Source organism: Magnolia sinica, chromosome 3 (assembly GCF_029962835.1).
Source record: "Magnolia sinica isolate HGM2019 chromosome 3, MsV1, whole genome shotgun sequence".
Taxonomy (NCBI): Eukaryota; Viridiplantae; Streptophyta; class Magnoliopsida; order Magnoliales; family Magnoliaceae; genus Magnolia; species Magnolia sinica.
The window spans coordinates 24,209,672-24,230,104 of record NC_080575.1 but is presented as its reverse complement, the minus strand read 5'-3'; the positions used below and the strand labels follow the sequence as shown (position 1 = coordinate 24,230,104).

General features: G+C 42.4%; 1 protein-coding gene across 1 annotated transcript in view; it reads left to right on the top strand.

The window, feature by feature from the left end:
* Positions 1–7,991, top strand: part of LOC131238833 (ankyrin repeat-containing protein NPR4-like) — a 90,068-nt gene extending 82,077 nt beyond the window's left edge. The window contains exons 4-5 of the mRNA XM_058236429.1: positions 6,371–6,511; positions 7,053–7,991. Of these exons, the coding sequence (XP_058092412.1) occupies positions 6,371–6,511; positions 7,053–7,529 (618 nt within the window). The 3' untranslated portion in view covers positions 7,530–7,991. The remainder of the gene's footprint in view (positions 1–6,370; positions 6,512–7,052) is intronic.
* Positions 7,992–20,433: the final 12,442 nt, after the last annotated feature.

The following is a 20,433-nucleotide window of genomic DNA, read 5'->3' as shown; positions in this document are numbered from 1 at the left end:
TGCACGTGTGCTTGCATTGATGTACGAGGTAAACATGAGTTCGACTGTCCCGAGCTCCTCTACAATATGGACAACTTGGATCGGACAGATGGTCCATGATGGTGGCCCACCAGCTTCCGAAAATGCTCCTGCACAACTGTCTGCGGAAGAACAAAATGGCAGTTGCCGTTTTTAAGTCAGTCACGGGACCAACCCATTTTAAAAAGAAGTACAGTTGTCGTGCACATCTGGTGCACTTGTGCACCATGCACACCCTAACTCAGTTGGAGTCCTTGGTGATGTTTCTGAGAGATCCACTCCATCCATACGTTTTATCACCTCATTTAATGGGCTGAACCCAAGTTTGAAGCATATCCAAAAATCAAATGGACCTAAAATCAATGGTTTATGGGCTGATCTGTCCATTGGGCCACTTCCAAAGGGATTCACTAGCTAAAATTCGACGTGTACGGTTAATTTAGAGTCCTCAGGCCTTGTATAAAGTTTTGAGCCGATCAGATGGTGGGAACCCTGTAATCTTGCATTCTAGACGTCTTTTAGGCCTGTTTAAGGTGAATGGCTAGAATTTCTCTAATCTTCGGCGTGTAAATCTGTCGATCTTGGTCCCTTGGAGTCCTTCCCATACCTTAGTGACATCAGAGTGTTAAATCCACACTCTTAACATCCTTTTCAGTCACATGCTCGTAAATTCACCCTGCAGCACAAACACGATTTAAATAGGTCTTTAAACATTTTCATGGTCGTAAATCCATGTAATAACTAGGGTCTAATATGCAATATTTGACCCTCAACAGGTGTGTGCAGGAATGGTAAAGGGATTGTCCATTTCGCTTTCTCCTCAGCCTATGGATTTAGGTCTAATCAATGTGCATAAATGAAAACTTTGGTAAAGGGCATGGCCTATTCTATCTCCCGAGGGCTCCCCCCGGATTGTGGTCAAAAGTGACTCCAAATCCATGGTTAATATACTTAACATGGATTTTGTGATCCATTAGAGCTTGTGGTATTGGAGGGCTGATCAATTCCCTCAAAAGGAAGGTTGTCATTTGTATAGTGTATGCTCTAAGAGAAGTGAATGGGGTTGCAGATGCTTTGGCTCATTTAGGAATTGAGTAGCAAGTCAGTAGGACCCTCCTCAGCGTGGATAGCCTCACAGCTATTGGGGAACTGTGGAAGCATACAAAAATGAATCATGCAAAGTACATGCAATCGCACAACCAAACCCAAATAAGAATAATCTGAATTTTACATGGAAAAACCCTTACGGGAAAAACCACAGCATAAAGCGATGAGTAATGCACTATGAAAGCAAAAATTACAAGAGGCAGAGTCTTACCGATTCGAATAAGCCTCGAATATACTTCACAAGCTCTAGTTATGCCAATGAACCGTTAGGAACGATTTAGAAAGCCCTAATACATCTCTCTCTCTCTCTCTCTCTCTCTCTCTCTTCCTAATCCCGATTACACCCGATATATATACTATCACAACCGAAATAGGAAACAAATCCTGCACTTACATAACTCTGCCTGCGCGCTCGATGGGACCTCCGATGGCATCGACAACCCATTGAATATATGTCGATGGCGTCGAACTTACTTCGATGTCATCGAGTAGCAACACCAAAATGTCCGAGCAACCAACATGGATTTTTCAGATTTTTCCGATGGGATTGAGCATCTATTAATGGCATCGACATCTACTTGATAACATTGAGTGGTCTATCGATAGCATCGACAAACCCTGTTATTGACATATTTAAGACATCAACAACAATCTCCACCATTTCTTCAATCTTTATTCTTCATAACTCATTATCCTCGTCTCAAATTCTTCCTTCCACCTTAGCTTCATCATCTCTTCTCATGTATACTTTATATTCCATTTACGCATTTGTCAAGCCTTGAGAAGTTACATAAAATTTGAACTTCTCGGTGGGAACCAGCTTCATAAGCATGTGAGCCGAATTCACGCTTGTGTGATTCTTCTCTAGAGTCATGCATCCTTCTCAAAGCACATATCGGATAAAATGGTGATGCACATCAATATGTTTAGTATGTGAGTGATAAACATAATTCTTAGCCAAACTGATCATACTTTCGCTATCGCAATTGATTGGCACGACCTCCTGCTGAAGCCCTAACTAATTTATCACCCTCCTTAACTAAACACCTTCCTTAAATGCTTTAATCACTACCATATACTTAGTTTCAGTTGTGGAAAGAGCCACCAGACTAAAGCTTCGACATCTAAATGATCACTCCACCCGCTAGCACAAACGAGTAACCAAAAGTCGACCTTCTATTGTCCACACTGCTCGCATAATCAGAATTCATATATTTACTAATTTATCTCCTATTTTTTTAAATAATAAGATGTAGTCCTACATACCTTGAATATATCGAAGTATCCATTTCACTCATCTAAGTGTTACCCCTCAAGGATAGACATATATGCTAACAACACCCACCGCATGTGAAATATCCTGTCTTGTACAGTCCATGTCATACATCATGCTGCCAACTATGCTTAAATAAGGCACATGAGACAACCTACTTTTCTTTATCTATCTCGAGACACTATTCAGAAGAAAGCTTAAAATGAGCCACGTGGAGAACAATGACCATCCTCTTCCTGTCTTTATTTATGTCAATGTCGAGAACCCTCTTTTCAACCCTAGGATCTTTCATCTCGAATGTCCCTGATAGATGAGCCTTTAGTATGTCGATCTTAGACATGTTATGACTAGCAATAAGCATTTCATCAACATACAATACCAAAATAATAAACTTTCTATCACTTAGTGTCATGTAATAGACACAATCATCATACTCACTCCTGGTAAACTTCTAACTCACCTTGAAAGATCAAATTTCTTGTACCACTGCTTAGGCAACTGTTTTAGTCCATGCAATGACCTCTTTAACCTACAAACCTTGTTTTATGCCTCTTGTATTTTGAAACCTTCTGGTTGGTTAATGTAAATATGTTATTTCAATTCCCCATGCAGGAAGGTAGTCTTCACATCCATTTATTTCAGCTTGAGATTGTATTAGGCAACCAGCGCCAATATAAATATGATTAGGCTTTTTTCATATCTTTCAGGTCTATACCATCTTCAGTCATTTCACCAACCAGTATTATAAGTTCAACCAAGTTAATAACGCAATTCTTGTCATATTCTTTCAAGCTTTCTTCGAGTTTCTTTATCTTACCTATAAACTCTCAACCACATTCCCATTGACTGACCATGCACTAGTCATGGGATCTCTTCTATGGTGCAAAACAAAACTGCCCGATAGGGTATTTGTTCACAACCCCAAGTATAGGGTCGTGATGTAGTAATAATCTTAGTAAGACTGAGGTCGAATTCACAGGGACTGAACCTTGTAGTATTCTGAAAGTAACTAGAACTAAAACTAGAAGAAGATGTAATCTAAATCAGGAGAATGTAAGAGAATAATGGTGAATTATTAAACTAAAACTTGTGAATTCAAAGGTGAAAAACTAGGGTTTCCAAGGATCCACTTGTAGATATCAGGGAGATCTATGCTTAATTCACAAACACAACTGGAATCAGAGTCCCATCTTAATCCAATTGGAGGATAATTCATTAAAACTCAAATCTGAACTTCCTTTATTCTAGTTCTCAATGAATGAAAGGTATGAGAACTAGAATTGATTCCATCACATGACCATGCCCATGAGACAAAGCAAACAATAGAATTTACCAATCCACAACCACTCTGAGAGAATTGTGAACGTTATGAAGGGTTCCATCATCCAACTATGCACATCAGACAATGGTGAACAACAGGGTTTTCAAGTTCACAACCTCAATAATGAAAAGAACATACTCAAAGCTATCGTAGGTCTATTGTAATTTAAGTCACAATAAACCATTAAACACTAAAAGTATTTCTTATAATCAAACTAAAATCAAAGATATTTCAACTTAAATATGAATTAAAGCCATAGAACACAACCCATCACGCTACAAGTTTTACCTCTTAGCCTTAGCTAAGAGGTTTAGCCATTCACATACATGATTAAACTAAATCCCTTAAAAAACATCAAAGGAAAACTAAAGAAGAAGGAAGAAGGAAGAACTTTCTAGCAACCAGCCGTCCACACACTCTCTCTCTTTCTCTCTCTTCCTCCCCGTCAAATGATCCCCTCACGTCCTTCTCTCCCTCTCTTTTATAAATAGAAGGTAGGGCGGTAATGCATGCGTAACCTTATGTAGCAATAATTGGAAACGTCTTGCGTGCAAGAAAACGCAAACCGTCTTGCATTTGGATGAGAGTTTTGGCCAGAAGATCATACCAAAAAATGATTTGGCTCCATGGTTGGGGTCAGGACCCCCTTTCCAAGCTTTTGGACGGTCCGGATCATGCATCCGGACGTGATCTTGATCTTGTAACTGGCCCACAGCGTCCGGACGTTGTTGCGCACGTTCTTGCGCACGGGATCTACTTTGAGATGTTCGGTGGGCCCCTGATCGACGTTAATGGAGAAATCCACTCCGTAAATTAGACTCTTCGCAATATTTCAGTCAGGGATGGACACCTTTTCTTGAGTTTGGTGCGACCCGAGGGATAAAATCTTCCTACCATTCATCCAGCGCTTGAAGCGGTCATCTTGCGATTGCGTGCATGGTTGTAGATGGACTCCATGGTTATGGTCGGTCCCACCGTCCGGTTTGAGTGGATGGTCCGGATCAACCATCAAAATGATGGTCATGAGCCACTCATCATCTCAGCGTCCCAGCGTGCGGACGTTGGAAGTGAATTCGGATGAGAGTCAGGTCAAAGTCGGTTTGACCCGACTTGACTTCCAGTGCACTACGAGTGCACGTGTGTTTGCACTCGCACACCACTCAAGGTGGGGTCCACAGTGACGTTTTAAGAAATCTGCTCCATTCATCCGTCTTTCCATCTAATTTAAGGGGTTGAGCCCAAGTTTGTAGCATATCCAGAGATCAGGTGGGCCCTAAATCGGTGATTTTATGGCTAATCTTTCCTTTGGGCCACTTTCGCAAAGATCCAATGGCTGAAATTTTACGTGTACGGTTACTTTATAATCCTCAGACCAGATATGAAGTTTCGAGTCAAACGGATAGTGAGAACCCTGTAATCGTGCATTCAAGCCAAATATAGAGTTTCGAGCCATAGCCCCTCATTGTTAGCCTGCGAGTTGGGTGTGCATCATGCCCTATTTTAATTTATTCTCCTTCTTCTTTTCTTTTGGTTCTGATCCTGTTCAGCTAATATGATAGGTGAGGCCCATTGTATTTTGTGATGCCCGCCCGAAATTCTAGGTTGCAAATCATGTGTTCTATCAATATAGATACAGGGGCATTGCCCTTCTCTTTAAAAAAAAAAAAATGCAAGTATGGGATTGATTATTGAGAAGGCTGATTTTCGCGCAGGGGTCTTACCTTTTTCATGGTACAGATGCCCAACATGGGTCGCAAGCTGGCAGGGAAGTATGGCGCCATACCAGAAGTTGTGGTAACGCTCACTCGGAAACGGATTGGCTACTCCCTCTGCCACTAGCTCCGTGGCTGATGGTCAGTGCTCTGTGGGCCCCGTCATGATGTATATATTTCATCCATTCCGTTCATTCATTTTTACATGTCATTTTATACATGAACTCAAAAATGAGAGGGATATAAATCTCAGGTGGATCACACCACATGAAAACAATAGTGATTGGATATCCACCATTAAAATCCTCCTAAGGCCCACTATACTGTTTATTTAACATCCAATCTGTTGATTAGGTCATACAGTCCCAGATGAAGAGAAAAAGCAAAGATCAGCTTGATCCAAAACTTTTGTGACCCCCAAAATGTTTTTAACGTTTGACCCTCATTCAACATTGTTTCCTGTAATGTGGTCCACTTGAGATTTGGATATACCTCATTTTTTAAATCATATCATAAAATGATCTGTAAAAATAGATGGACGGCATGGATGAAACACCTACATCATGGTGGGGCCCACATAGCACCGACCACCAGCCATTGGCTGGTGTCAGGGAGTAGCCAATCCGTTTCCCGCTCATTCTAGGTGATAAGTGGTTTAAGCTTACACGTGAATTGATTGAATCGTTTTATATGGTTATGCATTCAAAAAACAAATAAAAGAATTTATAATTATTGTAATTTTTATAAAATTATTTTGGAAATCTAAAATTAAACAGCATTAATATATTTTGAGAATCTTCGGTTAAATGAAGCTGTATTAGCAGACAGGTGAAGTATTTTGTAATTGTTACATAATTCCTTTTAATTTACTACATAATTTCAGCAAATCAAACAGGTAACTTAAATACTTTGTACTCTTATCCAATCATGACCTCCCAGTTTGTCGGAGAAAAAGTGAACCACCATTTCTATACGCGGAAAAATAAAAAGGACCACACGCCGAAGGAAGTCTTCACGGAGACGCACGAAGATTTGGTCAAGGAAGGCAGCACATGGCTAATTAATACATCTCAGTCGGACGCGGATTTCCTGCGAAAGCCTTTCGCAGGAAGTTCCTGCGCAAGGATGCTAGGTGGGGCCCACAGACATGTTTTTGATAAATCCAATCCGTCCATCCGTTTTTCGAGATCATTTAAGGACTTGAGATGAAAAATTAGATGTATATAGAACTAAAATGGGGCACACGAGAGGAAACAGTGATCATTCAATGAGCACCGTTGAAGCATTCGTATGCCCACAAAATTATTGTATCAGTCTATATTTTTGGTTTTTTCACTTAATCCCATTGACAATGACCTTATAAACGGTTTAGATAACATATAAACATCAAGGTGGAGACTGGGAAGATTTCAACGGTAGAAATTTCTTTCCCTAATTTTCCCTCTCGTGTGACCCACTTGAGTTTTTTATCCGCCTCATTTTTTTTCACACGCCATAAAATGAGATCTCAAAACGGATGGACGGAATGGATTTCTCACATACATTGTAGTGGGTCCCACCGAGATCCTTGCGCAGGAACTTCCTGCGAAAGGCTTTCGCAGGAAATCCGCCTCCATCTCAGTCATGCTCCATCATTGCCGCGCTCATCGCTACAGTGGCTTTCGCAACGTCTGCCACCGTGCCAGGTGGCTTGAGGCAAGATAAAGGCGAGCCAGTGTTGGAAGGGCAGCCCATATTTAATGTCTTTGCCATCACTTCATTGGTTGCGCTGTGCTTCTCCATCACCTCCCTGACTATCTTCCTGACAGTTCTCACTTCGCGATACCGAGAGTCGGATTTCGAGATAGTCTTGCCCTGGAGATTGATTTTGGGCCTCACCACTCTCTTCCTCTCACTTGCTACCATGTTGGTTTCCTTCTGTGCTGGTCATTTCTTTGTGCTTAAGAGGGAGCTGAAGCTTGTTGCCCTTCCAGTCTATGTGGTTGCCTGCTTTCCCATTACAATATTTGCTTTTATACAATTTCCGCTCTACTTCGATCTCTGCAAGTCTACCTTTACACGTACACCTAAACGCACATACGACATGACTTCTCTCTAGTATCTCTCTCTCTCTCATGATCGTTTCCTTCTCTTGAGCTTGGAAGGATAGACTGTTCTCTACTCATATATACTTTGATTAATTGGGCTATGTACTTATTGAAATATGACCTTTGGTTTTAAAGTTTATAAGATATGAAATATATGCTTCTACCTAAATGTTATCTCTTTGTTAGTGTTTTTAGTGGCTTATGAACCTACCTTTATGCACTCCTTCGGTCTTGTGGCTTTTGGCATGTTGGTTAGGTTCTTAACCGGTAGCATAATAGCCAACACTATATCCTTGTTCAAATTCTGGTGGGGCAACCTGTGGAAAGTAAAACTTCAATCAGAGCACAGCTGAAAGCCATTATGCCATCATACCATCTCAGGGTGGAATGGCTACCTGGACAAGAGGCAAGAGTAAAAGCCACCGCACAGTCTTAAGGTAGGAAGGAGTGCGGATCATCAGTTTTCAGCGCACGGGGAGGGACGCGGATTGCGTCCTACCCCCTAAGGGCACGTTTGGCGGGTCGGATTGGAAGGTATTGGAGGGTATTGGTAGGGATTGGAAGTTAAATCCCGGGATTGGCCGGGCGTACCAAACAGAGTCGGTGATCTGATCCCAATCCCATGGGTCTTGAGACAATCCACTGACAACACCATCATTACCTTTAAATCCCATCCAATCCACTTTAATCCATACAAATTTGCCTGAGACGTGTTTAGTTCGAGGGATTCGAAGGGACGGGAAGGTTTAATCCCGGGATTGGCGTGCCAAACAGACTAGATATAGTAATCCAGGGTAGTAGCAATCCCATGTATCTCAAGGCAATCCACTGACAACGCCATCATTACCTAAAAATCCATGCCATCCACCCTAATACCATTCAATCCCTTTCAATCCACCCGGCCAAAAGGGCCTTAAGTGTTTTATACCCTCCGTCTATCGCTTTTCTCGTGTCATTTTAAAGTATGGAAGTAAAATTGAAACAGGTCCACAGCTCCAGGGGACCACACCGGAGGAAGCGGCAGCGATAATGACACCTACCGTTGAAACCTTTTTAAGGGCTACCGTGATGTTTTTTTATCATCCAACCTATTAATAAGGTCATGTAGACGTGGATGAAGTGAAAAAACAAATATTAGTTGATCCGAAACTTCTCCAGCTCCCAAGATGTTTTTAATGGTGGAGATTAAATCCCTGCTTTGTGGTCCACTTAAGCTTGTACCTTTCTCAATTTTTGCCTCAAATCTTAAAATGATATGAGAAAAGCGATTAACAGCTTGGATAAAACACTTACATCACGGTGGGTCCCACAGAGCCCTGCCCGGATGGTTATCCGTCCCGGCGGGGTAGGACGCAATCCCATCCCACGGGGAGTTACCTTGCCCTAAAATTTAATTGGCCACGTCATCAGTGCTGATATGAATGGACGCGGATTGCCTCCTACCCCCGCCCGTCTCAGCTGGAAACAGGCAGTAGCTTTGAGTGGCTACCGTGATGTATGTATCTTATCCACACCGTCCACCCATTTTTCTTCTCATCATTTTAGGATACAAGACCAAAAGTACGGCATACCCAAGGTTCAAGTAGACCACACCACAGGAAGCAGCGGTGATGATAATTCTCACCGTTGAAACTTTTCTAGGGCCCACCGTGATTTTTATTTTCCATCCAAGCTATGCATAAAGTTACATGGACCTGGATGAAGATAAACACTAATATCAGCTCCATCCAAAACTTCTGCGACCCCAAGAATTTTTCAACCTTAAGAGTTTAATCCCCATTGTTTAGCCCACTTGAGCCTTGGATATGTCTCATTTTTGAGCTCATACTCTAGAATGATATGAAAAAATGGATGGACGGTGTGGATAAGACCCATACATCACGCTGGGCACTCAAAGCTCCTGCCCGTAAAATAAATAAATAAATAAGGACGCAATCCACATCATAAATCAACGCAACAATTTAATAGGATAAAAAATATTTACTGGATATTTAATCAGGAATATTACATTCCACTGCCTTTTTCAATTATGCGTCATAGCTGCGACTCGGGACGATCCAGTGATGTCCGTGGGATCCTGACCATAGGCCCACCTTGATTTATGCTATTGTATATCTACACCATCCATCCGTTTTTTTTTTTTTTCAGATTAATATAAAGCATTGTCCGAAAAGTAAAGTAGATACAACTCTCAGGTGGACCACACCGCAGTAAACATTGACCATTGAAACTTCCTAATTTTATCCAACCTATTTGTTAAGGTCACACAGACCTCAACTAAGATAAAACACAAATATCATCTTGATCAAAAATATCACCGTAGACCCTAAGAAGGTTTCAACATTGGGAGTCATTAGCACCACTGCTTCCTCTGGTGTGATCCACTTGAACCTGGTTATGCCTCATATTTTGGCTCATATCCTAAAAGGATGTAGAAAAATTGATGGACAATGTAGATAAAACCATACATCATGGTGGCCCCTCCAAGCAGCCTGCTCTGAGTTCAGGATAGGTGGGGTAGTACCCTAACCGCTTCCGTTAAAATCGTGCTTGTAATGCTGAGCACAAATTGCTTACCGAGTAAACTCTATTGTCTCACCTATAATGTGTGTTGCATCTGCTTCCTTCACCTATTTTTTCAGCTCATTTTAGGACATGAGCGCAAAATTGAAATATACCAAGAGCTAAGTAGACCACACCACAAGAAAAAAAAATATTCTTTATTTGGATCATAGAAGTTTTGGATTAAGATGATATTTTTTATGGGTAAAATTGAGCTTACCTACTTAATGAGATACATGGCAACAAGAGCATCCAAGCAAACTCTCTAAAATACCTTGGCTTAGGGAAGATGAGCAAGCAAAGAGATTCAATAACTGAGCTGAAACACTTAGACCAATTTGAAAATAAGATTTGTCAACAAACCTACAAATCTCATTTACAAGCACCGATATTGTTAGCTGACCTACCAACCTCGACCCTATATAACGACCTTAAGGTCAAATGCTGACCTCAACCATAGATGCCAACCTCTTAAGGTCAAATGCCAACCTCAACTATCTATCCCGACCTCAACCTTCAATCCAACCTCAATGTCGAATGTTGACCTCGACCTTGGATAAAAACCTCGAGCTCATAATAGAAATATCCAAAGAGAATCCTGCACCGTGTATGGGTGGGATTCCCCCTGTGAAGTCTCAATTGAAGATCACGCCAATTGAGGCCTCCAGCGTATCTTACTGATATACCCAAATACGGGAATTTCTTAAGAACAGCTATAAATACACCCTCCTCTTAAAGAAAAAGGTACGCACAACTATCCCGATTCTACTACGCATACTATGAGTCTGTACGCCTAATGTAGGCATCGGAGGGTCCCGGCCACAACCAGCGCCCCCAGTTTCCCATTGTTCTCCATTAAATTGCAGGTACCTAGCGGCTTACAGGATGTGAGACAGGATCGACCAGATTTGAGCAACAATGATATTTATGTTTTCCCTTCATCCACATTGATGTGACATTAATATTTATGTTTTCCATTAATCCATGCATGTGTGAGACCTTATTAAAGGGTGACATTTTGGGCTCCTAACCTTAAATGGGATGATAAAACCAATGGATACGATGGATAATATACCTACATCATGGGGAGAGTGGAAGCGCATTGTATCCTATCCCTGCTTAGCTATAATCAATCCAGGCAAAGCTCTATGGAGCCCATTATGGTGTATGGGTTTTATCCACTACATCCATCCATTTTTTTCAGATCATTTTAGGGTATGCATGTAAATGTACAGTAGATCCAAAGACTCAAGTGGACCACATAGTGGGGATTAAACACCCACCATTGAAAACTTCTTAGGAGTCACACAAGTTTCAGATCAATGTAATATTTTCCCCCCTTCACCCAGGTCTACATGACCTTATGAATGGTTGGATGGCCATTAAAAATGATGGTCGTGTGTGGGAACGTTTCAACAGTGGGTCTCATTGTTCACACCCCAAGTATAGGGTTGTGATGTAGTAATAATCTTGGTAAGACCGAGGTAGAATCCACAGGAACTAAACCTTGTACGTAATCTGAAAGTAGCTAGAACTAGAACTAGAAGAAGATATAATCTAAATCAAGTAAATGTAAAAGAATAATAGTGAATTATTTAACTAAAAACTTGTAAAATTCAAAGGTGGGAAACTAGGGTGCCAAGGATCCACTTGTAGAGATCAAGGAGATTTACGCTTGATCCAAGAACACAACTAGACTTAGAATCCCATCTTCATCCAGTTGGAAGGTATAACATTAAAATTCAAATCTGAACTTCCTTTGATCTAGTTTTCAAGTGTGAGACTCGTATCCTAGCCTGTACCATTCCATAGGCTCCTGCGGTCCTCCTAGTCGAATTTCGATGACCTGCGATGCGTAGATAGCATTTGCATGCGACCTTGAGTGTCATCCTATAATTTCGAGTCGGCTTGACCTAAGACCTATGTCATTGCGACCGCATCGTCGCTGCGGTTCCAACGCCGCGTCTCGTATGACAATCCGAGATGTACATCAAAAGATGTAAGCCACGCTTTATTTGAACCTTGATCGCATTTATGGGACCCACCTATGGCATGGTACGCCACCCTATGCATGCATGACATCATCATCCTCATAATTTTCTACCCACATATGGCTAGTCTAGACCCCTAGCCACCTATAGCTAGTCTAGACCCCTAACCCCCTCCCTTACATTCATTATGACATGCATTTATTACTCTCTCTCTCTCTCTCTCTTATATCTCTCCCTCCCTCTTTCTTTCTTATTTCCTAGCAAGAGAGAGAGCTCCCAACGTCCATTAGAGCTCTCCATTTCCAACCCTTTTGCAAGCTCTCCACCCCTAAATCCAACCCTCTAAAATCAATCTCAACCATTGAATTTTGTTCCTTTGGAGCTCTAGATCATATTGGTGGAAGGAGTCCAAGATCTAAGGTGGGTGCTTCTCTCTCTCTTTCTCATTTTTTTGTGTGATGTATGGCCCACTCGGATGGACCCCACCTTGATGTATGTCTTATCCAAACCGCCCAAGTCATGTGGACTCTACCTTACGGTGGCAGAAAAAAAATACTAGTATCTGACGGATTCAAATCTGGTGGGCCACGTTGATGTGGGACCTACCTTGATGAAATGTGGGCCACGGTACATGTGGGACCCACAATGCTGTCCGTGTTCATCCATGTCGACGCTGGACGTGATAGGGAAGGCTAACACGGAGTGCATGTACTGACAGGGGTGGGTACTAACAGCTAATAAATATATATATATATATATATATACATATATATATATATATATTTCTTTTAAAGTTTGGGGTGGGCCACTTATGTAGGCCCCACCCTGATGTATGTAGATAATCCACGCCGTCCATTCCGTTTCTTAGCTCATTTTAGACGTTGATCCAAAATATGAGACTGATCTGACAATCAAGCGGGCCATACCATAGGAAATAGTAGTGGTTACCGTTAAAGAAACCATCTTGATGTTTTTATTTGCCAAATATGCTGTAATTGGTCTTGTTTGGCTTGTCTTGAGCGGTAGAAGCTAATGGGCGAGACGGATTTTCCTGATGAGAGCCCCACCTATAAAATTTCCCAAAATCATTAAAATAAAAAAAAGGTAAAGCAGCAACTGCTGCTACTGTCAGAGCACACAGCAGGCGCTGCCTGCGGCTGACGGACAGGCGGACGGGCTGGGGCTCACGACCCCAGCTGTGGGCCCCACTGTGATGCGTTTCGACCATCAACACCATGAATTTGATGGGTCCCTACAAACCAGGCGTCCATCCCAAAAATCAGCCTTATACGGGACTCAGGCGGGCCACACCATCTAAAATCATGTGAAAACATGCCTAAACATATAAAATCATTTGGTGGGGCCTACTTGAGTTTTGGAAGTGATTAAAACTTGGTTTGGACCTCTAATTTTATGGGACACATATAATGGACGGAGTAGATCTGGTTAATGTGGGTCCCACCTAGGATAAAAGAATAAAAAAATAACAAATATGCATGTATGCACGTTGACGTCCAGAGGAGTCTGGACGTCCAACGTTAAGTAGGGAGGGTCCCCTTGGCCCCAATTGTGGACCCTACCATGATGTATGTTCTACATCCATGCCGTTCATTTAATAGGTCCCCTTTTTTGATGCGTTGGTTCCAAAAATCTGTCATAAAAAGTTCTCGGATGGCCCACACCATCACCTTTCATGCGGTGGTATGCCAAGCCACATGGAATCAACTGCTGGGGTCCACATGAAGCTTGGATCCACCTGAAACTCGATTTGGACCCTTAAATTGGTGGGACACACACAATGAATGGGCTGGATTTGTGAACTACATCATGGTGGACCCCAGGACCACATAACTGGACCAAAAGTTTAGTGGACAAATAAACATTACAGTGGCTCAATCCACATGACCTTATAAACAGGTTGTATGGCAAGTAAACATTGCAGTGGGCCCCTGGCCCATGTAACTTTATCAACAGATTGGATGCAAGTAAACATTAAAGTGGGTTCCATGATCGTGTGACCCCATCAACAGGTTGGAAGAAAAATAAATATTGTAGTGGGCCCCAGGTCTATAAGACCTTATCAACAGGTTAGATGCAAATAGATATTATAGTGGCCCAGGTTGGATGATAAATAAATATTACGGTGGGCCCAAGGTCCACATGACCTTATGAATAGATTGGATTGCAAATAAATATTACAGTGGGCCCTAGGCCCATGTGACCCTATGACTAGTTTGGATGGAAGATAAACATCATGTTGGCCCCAGTTTGGATGGACAGTATGTTGGGCCCTAGGTTGGGTGGAAAATAAACATTTTGGTGGGTCTTACTTAAGACCTATTTATGTATGTGTTGTGTCCACAATTGTGGACCTCCATCATGGAACATGTGACTTATCTATACCTTCCACCCCTATGGGACCCACTATGATGCATGTGTTTCATCCAACCGTCCAACCATTTTTAAAAAATGATCCTTTTTTTTTTAGGTTTGGGATGAAAATAAGTCAGATTTACTTATCAAGTGGACCATAGTGCACGGTGAGGATTGAACGGCTATCTTTGAAATCTTGAGACCTTATGATTAGATTAGATGGGAAATAAATGTTATGGCGGGCCTTGAAAATTTTAGTAGTGGAAATCATTATCACCACTTATATTTGAGTGTGGCCCATTTGATATACATGGGGCCCATTGGTGTGGCCCATTTGATGTATGTATGACCATGTTATGAGGCCTACTTTGATGTATGTTGTGGCCCATTTGTCAGGCCCACTTTGATGTATTTTTATCCACGCCATCTAAGGTAGGCACCCCATTATGATATATATCAGGGCCCATGGGTCGAGGCCCATTAGTGCTGCCTATTTGATACAACCCACTTGATGTGTACAAGGCCCATTAGTGCGGCCCATTGATGCAAGGCCTATTGTGACATGTATTGGGCCCACGATTCGTGACCCATTTGATGCATATAAGACCCATGGGTAGGGCCCACATATTATGTATTTGAAGCCCATGAGTAGGGCCCACCTGAGGTTTATATATGGGCCCCATTAATGTGGCCCACTTGTATTTGAGGCCCACGGGTTGCGGCCCATGGGTCGTGGCCCATTGTGATATATACTCGGCCCATACGTCGTGGCCCATTAAGATGTGTTTCCGACCCATTTAGTGAGGCCATTGTGAAATATCCCTACTCATGTGATGAGGCCCATCGAGATGTATTTCTGGCTCATTGATGTGGCCCACTTGTTGGATTGACGCCCATTGATGCGGCCCAATGATGCGACCCACCGTGATGTGCATATTAGGCTAATGGTGCGGCCCAATGTATCGACCCACGGTGATGCATAGGCCCACGTGCTGCATGTGTAAGGCCCACCTGTGATGACTATTTGAGGCCACCTGTTGGATATTTGGGCCCACCTTATGTTTGACTCTACATGGGCCACTACTTGGGAGCAATGTGGGTTAAATGTCCACTTTGATGGGCGATGATGGTTGAATGTTCATATTGTGACCTTCCCATAGGCCATGTTCGACCAATCAATGAGGCTGATTATTGATCGATTCTGATTATCGACTACCAATTATGATTGTTATGGTCGATTGGCTGATTATCGATCAAGGCCAATCATTGTGGCCGATTGTGGATTCCGATTGTGATGTATACTCTGCCCGTAGGTTGAGGCCTACTATGATGTATAAAGGCCCATGGACGTGGCCCATTGTGATGTATATGTAGCCCATGTGATGCGTATTTGCCCCATGTGACGCGGCCCATTATGATTGTACGAAGCCCATTGTGGTGTGTTTGAGGGCTAGGCTATGGAGTCATTGTGATGTATGTTAGGCCCATGTGAAAGGCCCATCGTGATATGTATTAAGCTCTTGAGTAAGGCCTATGGTGTTCTATATTTGGCCCTTATGTGAGGTCATGGGTCCACTATATGTTAAGATCCATGAGGGCCATCCCTTGGGGGCAATGTTGGTTAAATGTCCACATTGTCGAGGTCGATTGTCGATGCCAGTTGCTGATACCGATTATGAGTATGTGACAGCATAGCATCATGATACATGCCCATACGCATCATCTGCATGTTTGTTATGAGATGTGGTTGATCATTGCATATGTCATTGAGCATGTTGTTATGAGACTCCCTGATAGGCGGAGGTTATCTCACATGAGCACGTGGTGTGCGTAGGATTAATGCATGACTGGATTGTATGACTCATGCATCTCGCATTATGATTACTGTACGCCCTAGCGACATCAGGGTCGTAGCCTCCACAGGCATATCGTGGATGGCCAAATGGGACACCGAAAATATTTTGTTCTAGCATACGGGCGCCTTAGATGTCCCTGAGTGAAAATTTCTAAACCTCCGTGGCCAGGAGACGCCCCAACGTCGAGACCGAGTGGATACATGAGCACCCGAGTGCTGAATACGAGGAGGTCGCGTCTCCCACTGTGTCGTGGTCGGTTGGGAGGGGGTGTGGCCTTACCCGCCCGAGGGTAGGAGGCAATACTAGGCTGAGTTTGACCAGCTCGTGAATGGGTCCGCTATCGACATGCCGGATAGGTATTGGCAGACTATTGGTCAGGCGGATAGTGAGGTTTCTTACGCTCACTTGGACTATGCGGCTGGGAGAGCGGCAGTGCCATTTGGAGTGTACTAAACCCCGGTGATGATCCCAGAGATGAACTGTACTGATATGTGCATTTAGTGAGCAGGAGTTGCATACTCATTCATGCATTCATTCATTTACTATCTACTCGGGTTGGTGGTATGCAACTAGTTGTTACGTGTGCCTTCGCAATGGCCAGGATTTCGGTTGGGGCGCGCGACTAACCTGAGATCAGGAGTTTACCACATTGAGTCTGACTATCCAAATTTAGGTATGAGACTGGTTTGGATAGAAGTACCTTGTGATGGACCCCATAGCCTACGATACTACGTACTACCATCCCGACTTCACACTCCAGCATGGTCATTCCATTCGCACCGCATATTGCATTACATCCGCGGCATACGACATCTTGGGTTACTGTGCTTCTGCATTTATATGGTCTAGATATGGCTGACGTATTTGTGAACACATAAGGAATTATATACCCCATTGCATTCTCGGCATTTGATATTTGGCTCTTTATGACTCCTCGTTTGCGTAGCTGTTATATATTGCGTATTCTGATATTGATTGGCTCATGGACTTGTTCATATTTCCGCTTACTCTGTTATCGTATGATCTATGATCTTGTGAGTATTTCTGTTTACTCTGATAATTCCTGCTCTTGTCAGTATTTCTGCTTACTCAGATAATTCATGATCTTGCTAGTATCTTTGCTTATTCCGATATTGTACGATTTATGGATTACCAGTACTTCCAGTTTGTATGATAATGGCATTGTATTGAATACTTGGCACTTACCGTGTGCACACACTTACACCACCCTCTAAGCTTTCTATAAGCTTATGCACGATAGATGGGTGCAGGTGTTATTAGGTTACAGCAGCGTTGAGCTTGGAGCGTGCAGTTGTATTCTGGAGCTTTGATTTCGATTTATGTATTTTCCCTTTCAGCATTGTACTCAAATGATTATATTATGTGATGATGATGTTGCCTATGTGAATTGGGTAATCTTGTGGTTATGCTTATTATGAGTTAAATGTACAAAAAAAAATTTAAAAAAATCCTCCTTGTAGGATCCCAGGATCGGAATCTGGCGTATGGACGCTACGACCTGAGAATGGGGTACTACGGAGGCTGTCGACACCGGATTCGGTGATCGAGATTCCTGCGAATCCGATTTCTGGGTTTGGGGAGTGACATCAAGAGATGAGAAAGATGAAAATTAGTCTCGATTCCATCGTAAAACCATGGCCATGAGATAAAGCAAACAACAGAATTTAACCAATCTGACAGATGTATGAATGTTAGGAAGGATTTCATCATCCAACTATGTCCAAGGGGCGATGGTGAACAACAGGGCTTCCTAACTTCATAATTAAATTAATGAAAAGGAAATACTCAAAGCCATCACAGATCTATCGTAATTTAAGTCACAACAAACCATTAAAGACTAAAGGCATTCCTTATAATCAAACTAGAATAAAAAATCAGTTCATAACATGAATCAAAAGGCATAAAAACCCCCTATCACACTACAAGCTTCACCTCTAGCTAAGAGGTTTAGCATCTCATAATCATGATTAAACTAAGTCTCAAAGGAAGGAAATAAACAAAACTAAGCAGGGAAAAAGAAGGAAAAACTCCAGCCGGCCCACGTCCTTTGCTCTCTCTCCTCTCTTGCTCGTTCACGTCCAAGCATCCTCGCCTCCACGGCTGCTCAAGATGGTCCCTTAAGCTCTCTTTCTCTCTCACTTATATAGAAGCCAGGAGTAAGGTCGGTTTGTGGCTGGAGTCAGTTTGCTGAGGAGAAAGTTGGTGTGCGAAGCTTTTATGCACATTACACAGCAGAGAGACGTAAACTCCTTACGTTTAGGTGGAGATTTCGGCCAAAAGATCATCCCAAGATATGATTTTCCTCCATGGATGGGGTAAAGACCCCCTTCCCGAGCTGTTGAACAGTTCAGATCAAAGATCCAACCATCATCTGGGCCGTACAACGTCCGATTTTCCCAGACGTGCATAAGATGCGTTTCTCTCTGTGCTGATGTGTTCGGTGGGCCTCACATTGATGTTTTTGGCAAAATCCACCCCGTCCATTGGATTCCTTACAAAATTATCGTTAGAAATGAGTGGTTTTGGTCAAGTTGTTGTGCGGCTCATTGTATTAAATCAACTCACCGTTCATCTTGCGTTTGATGGTGGAGATCGTGTGATCGCGTGCATGACACCAAAAGGAAAGCTTGGTGAGGTTTTTGACCACCCCCTGAGTTAATGGACGGTCTAGATCATCCATTTGGATGATGAGTGAACCCCACTACTCAAAAACGGAGAGCCAGCGTTCCGTCTACTGGACGTTTTTTTAGAATTAAGAAGATGAGTCGGTCAGTGTGCACTGACCGACTTTCAGCGTATTGGTGCACGTCCGGTGCACTTGTGCACCTTGCACATGCTCTGTACGTGTAGGTCCCACGGAGATGTTCGTGAGAAATCTGCTCCGTCCATCCGTTTTGTCACTTAATTTGAAGGGTTGAGACAAAATTTGAAGCATATCCAGATATCAGGTGAGCCCTGGGTTGATGATTTATGGGCTGATCTACCCGTTAGGTGACTTTCATAAGGATCTAATGGCTGAAATTTAATGTGCATATTTAATTTAGGGTCCTCAGGCCAAATATAAAGTTTTGAAACGAACGTATGGTGAGAACTCTGTGATCTTGCATTCAGGATGACTTTCAAGCCTCTTGGACTTCAATCACTTGATTTTCTTGAACCTCTGGCATGTAAATTCTTCGATCTCAGTCTCCTGGGGTCAGTCCCTTGCCTTAGTGACTTTGGAGCGTCAAATTTATGCTTTTAGTACCCTTTTTCGGCCCAGGCTCCTAAATTCACCTTACAACCCAAACACGATTAAAATAGACCGTTTAAAGATTGTCATGCACGTAAATTCAGGTAATAACTGGGGTCTAATATGCAATATTTGACCCTCAACAGTCATTATCACCATTGCTTCTTCTAGTCTGGCCCACTTAAGCTTCAAATCTACCTATTTTTAGGCTAAAATCCTAAAATGATATGAAAATAATTGGATGGATGGCATGGACAAAACCCATACATCACGATGGGCCCCACAAAGCCCCTGCCTAGAGGGAATACATCACGAGGGGCAAGACCTAATCTACTTCCTTATAGATTTTACACAGCATATTATACTAGTTAACAATACAACATCCATGATTTGGAGCCCCAACCTATATTTATGTGAGGGAAACCTTTGATGTGGACCCTAGATTATGTAGGGAACAATTCAACATGGGCCTTAAATTATGTGTGGGCATCAATAATATATACCATTCATTGTCGATAATTTTTTATTAGTATTACACAATGTAACAGGGTTCCATTAGACAAAGTGACGAGGTTATCAGACAAAGTGATAGAGTTCTACTAAACAAAGTGACAAAATTATTGTACAAAGTAACTTGGTTCCACTAAACAAAGTAATGAGGTTAAACGTGACAAAGCAATAAGGTTTCATTAGACAAAGTGACGTGATTGTCAGAAAAACTGACAAGTTGCCAGACAAAGTGACTTGGTACCACTAAACGAAGTGATGAGGCTGCAAGACAAAATGACTGGGTTCCACTAGAAAAAGTGACGAGATTGCTGGACAAAGTGATCGGGTTATTAGTCATAGTGATGGGGTTCTACTAGACAAAGAGACGGTA